Raw genomic sequence first — 5,671 nt, 5'->3', positions numbered from 1 at the left:
TGCTTGGCCCCAACCAAACTTTGAATTTCACCCAAGAAATCAGCCGCCCTAGAATGATCGGCCGGACCGTAGACACAAACTATCGACCAGAAAACAAGCGAAATCATGTGCTTAATCGTAATTGAAATGAAAAACGCACCCACGTCCCAACTTACAACATCGCATACATCACTGTTACAACCCAGAAGAAGACCACCAGAATGGCCCACAGAAGGTACCCAGCCCCAAACAAAACGATGAAGAGAGTCGTAGGCTGCCAAATCTCTATACTTAAAATCGGCTTTAATCATTTCCTGAAGCGCAACCACGTCAATACGTTCCCGGGCAGATTAAATCTAGTAATTGATCCTCTGAATCGCCATTCTAAAATATATTGAGTCATTCGAAAAGCTAATTCCAGTGTGATACGTCTTAATACAACATGATTCAGCACACGGCGTGTATTATCCCGAGAAAGATATGTTTGGAGAACAAAATACAACTACTATTTATACTCTTCGATATCCTATGCTGCAGATTGTTAGCACTTTTCCAGACAATAGCATGCAGATTTCCCCCATACTCAGTAAAACTCTCCATTTCCTGTGATTCATTCAGACTCAAAGGAAAATTGTCAAATAGGCATATAAATACATTTCATAGAAGCTGAACTCATTAAGTAGATCCATCATTCTAAAAGAACTCGTAATTAGAAGCTGTAGTTTCGTAGTAATAGCATCTACAGTGAGGGTACAAATTGTAGATAAAAGTATATGCATTTTGGACATTGTCATTTTTTTTTACGCCTGAGAGGAGGAGGGGCATTGACTATTCAAATGTGCCAAACTATGAGTATGCACCCATGTAATGAATGACACTGTATTCAAAAGAGATTACTCGCAGTTGTAAATTGGTGTTCCTAATGCCTTTCACCGTGATCTGTGATTAGTAACCTATCATATGCTAGTACTACACGACGCTTAATTACATTCTAGTTGTTTTTCAAACAGAAGCAACTGGAGTACACTTGTTCATTGTTCTCTCTAACTGACAAGAAACAAATAGGATATGAATTACTTGCTAACAAATCTGAAAGCAAAGGATCAACCTAAATTCCATCAAACTGTAAAATCATGTGAAGCCAGATAACAGCAAGAGCATCAAACTCCACAAAGGTCTCGACATTTTAAGAAGTCAATAATGGTCTCATATACGACAAATGCAGACAAACACTATGCCCCAAAAAATACCAGTACCTAAATATTCCTCTGTAAAGTAATATACAGAGGGGTATCATTGAACTACATACTGTGATGCTCTTGTTTATTCAGTTAATGGAGCGAAGAGCAAGATTTTTTTTACCTTTCAGGGTGATGTTCAGAAATATTTCAGATGTAGGGTAGGAAAATATTTGTTTTCAACACAATAATTGAGATGTCAAAAAGGACATGTTTCATCTGAAATGAAAGTAGCTTATATACAATGTAGCTTATCTTACATAATTTACTCCACTGATGTGAGTGGCCACTGCTTTACATAAATGCTCACTGGATTTGAAAAAGGCAATGTTTGTAATGAGAGATGAAACAGTTACGTAACAATTTTAATACGAAACCATGAAGAAAAGCAAGGATAGCCATCAATAGTAGTCCATACACATGCGAGCTATAACCACCATGCTACCAGTAGATATAGAATATGAAAGGAACAGAAGAGAACTTCCTAGGAGACTTGTTGAATATGCTTCGCTTTGAGTGATGATCTTTGAAGAAAGTTCACAATCAGGTTATAAGCAGAATACCTTGTTAGTTGCAAGAACTCCTTCACCAATCAACATCCTCTTTCTAGCTGCAACCAAAAATAAGATTGAGTGATGATCTTTTAAGAGCAAGGGCATTGGGGCTAGCTGTGCCAACCACCAATAACATTGTCAACTTAAATTTATTCGTCACTGGGAAATCACATACTATGTTCTGCTTAACTTTCTCCTACTCAAGTGCGGGTACAGAGCTTTGCATGGAATTCATTATTTAAAAATAATATTTATCATAGCTTGCAAATAATCCAATATACACATAAAAGCAAAAAATGCTAAAAAATGACATTATGTCGTCTTTTTGTGAAGGTGATAAATTCCATATTAAAGTACCAATTCTTTGATTGGAGCTCACCTATTAAGTAGTCGTACATCTCAGAGGCCATATTCTTTAATATCCGATATCACAACCCCATGGCCTCTCTCTCTCTCTCTCTCTCTCTCTCTCTCTCTCTCACACACACACACACACACACACACACACGCACACACACACACACACAAAATAATTGGTTGAGAGTTGACTGCACCAGTTCAAGCGAGTTAATAATTGGTTGCCACTCCGAGCGAGTTAACTGCTTGATAGATAGATAAGTCCAAGGTACTTGCAAGGAAAACATTCCATGCGGAAGGGCTATTGCGACCATATGTTTGTCCCTCTCCTCTCCACGTATCATAATAGCAGAAGATTTTGCGGAAGGCATGAAGTCGTGCCTAAAATGTTGAGAGTTTGTCTAACGAAGCTCATGTCCGATATGGTAGGCCTCACGAAGAGAACCACGTCATCTGCGTAAATCAACAGTCGATGCATCCATGGCTCCAAGATGATGCGCTTTTACTATCATTGCAGTGAGAACATCCATGACAATTACGAATAGAAGTGGCAACAACAGGTCACCTTGACGCAACCATCGAGCATGCATGAACTTGTGGCCACATAGCCGTTAACGACAACTCAAGAGCCGTTGTCGTGAGTGAAGTGGCTACCTACGATCTCCAGACATTCGAGAAACCTTTCGCACATAAAACTTCGAAGAGAAAGGGCCAAGCGATGGAGTCAAAGGCACACGAAATATTCAATTTGAGTAACGATCCTTTCGCCTTGTCCTTATGCAAACTCCTCACAACTGATTGCTCATGAATTGATCGACCACGAATCAAAGCTGATTGTTTGATCTGCATCAGTTCGGCCATGCGCAGATAGTCTAGGAGCCATCAATTTAGCGTAAAATTTGGGCATCTCTGGAATTATCATGAATTGATATGAGTCCTGGCAAGAAGATCAGTCATTGTTCTCAGAACCTATGTAAGAAAAAATGATCACGCCTTTAGGCCTCGTTCGGTAGGAGAGGGTCGAGAGGGTTTCAAAGGGAGTTTCCTCGCGTGGCGGAGAAACCCCGCAAAACCTCGAGGGCCCATTTGGTACGCGGGGTTTCGATGGCCAAACCCCCTCCTATACCCTCCTTTCCACGCGGTTCAGAGCCCTCGAGGGGGGACTCCTGGATTTGGGAGGAAACGAGACCGCGCCGCCGCCTGCTCACCGTGCCGTCGCTCGACTCTTCCTCAACACGCTGACCTACGCATCGGCGGCGTGCCTCCTCCGCCATACTGGCCTTCTCCCCAGTGGTAAGCCCTTGCCTCGCCTACCCTCCTTTCCTCTCGTCGTCTAGGTTTCTTCCATTCGTCCGGCCATGGCTGCCGCCTCATCCTCCTCGGCGAGATCACCATGCACACCGTCTCCGAGGGCACCAAGGCCGCCACCAAGTTCACCTCCTCTTAGATTGCGTCCCCTGTATCTAGAAGCAGGTTACTGTTGGTTTAGTGGTTGACTGTTGACTCTGGTTATCTGCAAGTAGTAGTCGTGGTCAGTGGCGGAGCCAGAAAAATAGGATGAGGAGGGTCGAGTATTGTTCAACCTTGTTGGGGTGGGCCAATCCATCAAAAACACCCATTTTAGCAAAAAAATCACTGCTACTATTCATCTATTAGGCCTAAATCACAGATGTTAGGGGGGGCCAGGGCCCTGGCTAGCACCCCCTGTCTCCGCCATAGGTCGTGGTGGTAATGCTGGATGTGAATTGCCAAATCGGTGCCAATCTTTCGTTGGCTCGTTGGCTGCAAGAACTGAATTATGTGCAGTGATTCTTTTGGCAAATGAAGATTTGAAAAACAATGTTGCGTTGTTGGTTCTATTTACCGATTTCTGTGGTAATGCTCAGGTGTTTCATACTGATAATGTAATCTAGGTAGCAATTAGCATTTGTCATCCACTAGTAATGTCTTGGCACTCGTTTGTTTCACACTGATGATGCAATGTTTCAGATTCCTGTATCACCCAGATGGTTTCTTGTAGTTGCATCAGGTGCAGAAGCAAGTGCTCCTGTGTGCTAAACTGCTAATCGTAATTGCTCGGTGAAAATGCTCTCTGGTTTGTGAATGTGTAGAAATCAATGTGTCTTGATTAACTTTGTGCAGAGACAGTTGACAAAATTAAGTTCTAGAGCTGCTGTTTATTTCTTCTTACCAGTTGTTTCGTAAACAACATCGGAAATCTGGACAACTTGTCTGCCTCCCTATTTATTGACTACAAGTTACAAGTCTGATTTCTATGCACTTTGGTGAACAAAAGTCCTCTGGCTGCAGTATGAGTGACTATATGAGCCCATTCGAAGGAGACGCCATTTTATGTGTCATTAACTCTACAGATTGTGATGATTTGTCATAAAAAATTGCTACGTTATTATGAGCAATCCTACAGCTACGGGCGTTTTTTCGAGGAACAAGACCTACAGGCAGAGGTGGCCTCACCTAATTTGGGAGAAGGAGGCCCCACCCTGCAAATCACAGAGGGAGGGATGAATTAGGAGGCAACACGTCTGTCCATAGGACTCTGAGCGTAGATAGAGTCCGTAAGTGGAGCATTTTCGCGTTATTATCTACCAGACCGTCTTTGATGTACTCATACACACATTTATACATGGTTGTCGTGCTCATGTTATTTGTCGACATTCAGAATTATTTATTGTATGATTTAAATTATCTCACTTCTTTGGTTGTACATGTATGCCCACAGTGCAGAGTACACCTATGTGCGAGGAAGTTTTGTTTGTAGTTTCTTCATCATACCAAGAATCATTCATTTGATGTCGGTCATGATTAGTCGATTATTTGGTTTGTGATACAGTTGCGCAGCAAATCTGCAATTATGTAAAATTGGTCATATCTTAATTGCGAACCAAAGCTTTATATTGCTTCCATTTGGGAAACTGGCAATGTCTTCATTTATTATACAGCTACAACAATTTTGAACCTTGTTTTCTGAGACACATATATTCACTATGCCTACTCGAGTAATTCTTTTGGTTCTCAACCGGATGTTTCACATACCGGTTGGTTTATCCATCTTATGTATTCTGAATGACCGCTTCAATTGATGCTTAAACCCCTTTTCGAAAAAAAGAAAAAAAACTTCAATTGATGCTTACTAGTTCGATGGCGTACTGGTTGCTCCTTGTACATGCCATGCTTCTTGGGTTTGTCCTGCCTGCGTAGTAGGTCAAATTGATCCACTGCCCCCTTGCTTCAATTTATACACAACAGATCTCCATGCCCAAGATAGAAATATTTCTATCAATCTGATGCCACAATTGGTGTCAATTGTTTTCTTACCATTCATTATAATGTATACATGCCACTGAACAAACATTCAATCTTCAATCTTTGCTTGTGTTAGATAAGGCCGGACTTTCTTCCGTTGTGAATGTGGCTCAACAGAAGAACGGTGCCTTGGTCGCTTGCTCCGGTGTGATGCAGCCAAGCTGGGCCAACGACCACGTCGTGTGTGAGGGCAAACTCTGCCTCGACGGCTCTTCAGGT

General features: G+C 42.0%; 1 protein-coding gene across 1 annotated transcript in view; it reads left to right on the top strand.

Moving 5' to 3' along the window:
• The first annotated feature begins 200 nt into the window (after window positions 1-200).
• LOC123153385 (uncharacterized) overlaps window positions 201-5,671 on the top strand; it is a 6,818-nt gene continuing 1,347 nt past the window's right edge. The window contains exons 1-3 of the mRNA XM_044572533.1: window positions 201-214; window positions 3,276-3,421; window positions 5,529-5,669. Of these exons, the coding sequence (XP_044428468.1) occupies window positions 201-214; window positions 3,276-3,421; window positions 5,529-5,669 (301 nt within the window). The remainder of the gene's footprint in view (window positions 215-3,275; window positions 3,422-5,528; window positions 5,670-5,671) is intronic.

This window comes from Triticum aestivum, chromosome 7A, assembly GCF_018294505.1.
Source record: "Triticum aestivum cultivar Chinese Spring chromosome 7A, IWGSC CS RefSeq v2.1, whole genome shotgun sequence".
NCBI lineage: Eukaryota > Viridiplantae > Streptophyta > Magnoliopsida > Poales > Poaceae > Triticum > Triticum aestivum.
This window is presented reverse-complemented; position numbering and strand designations above follow the sequence as displayed.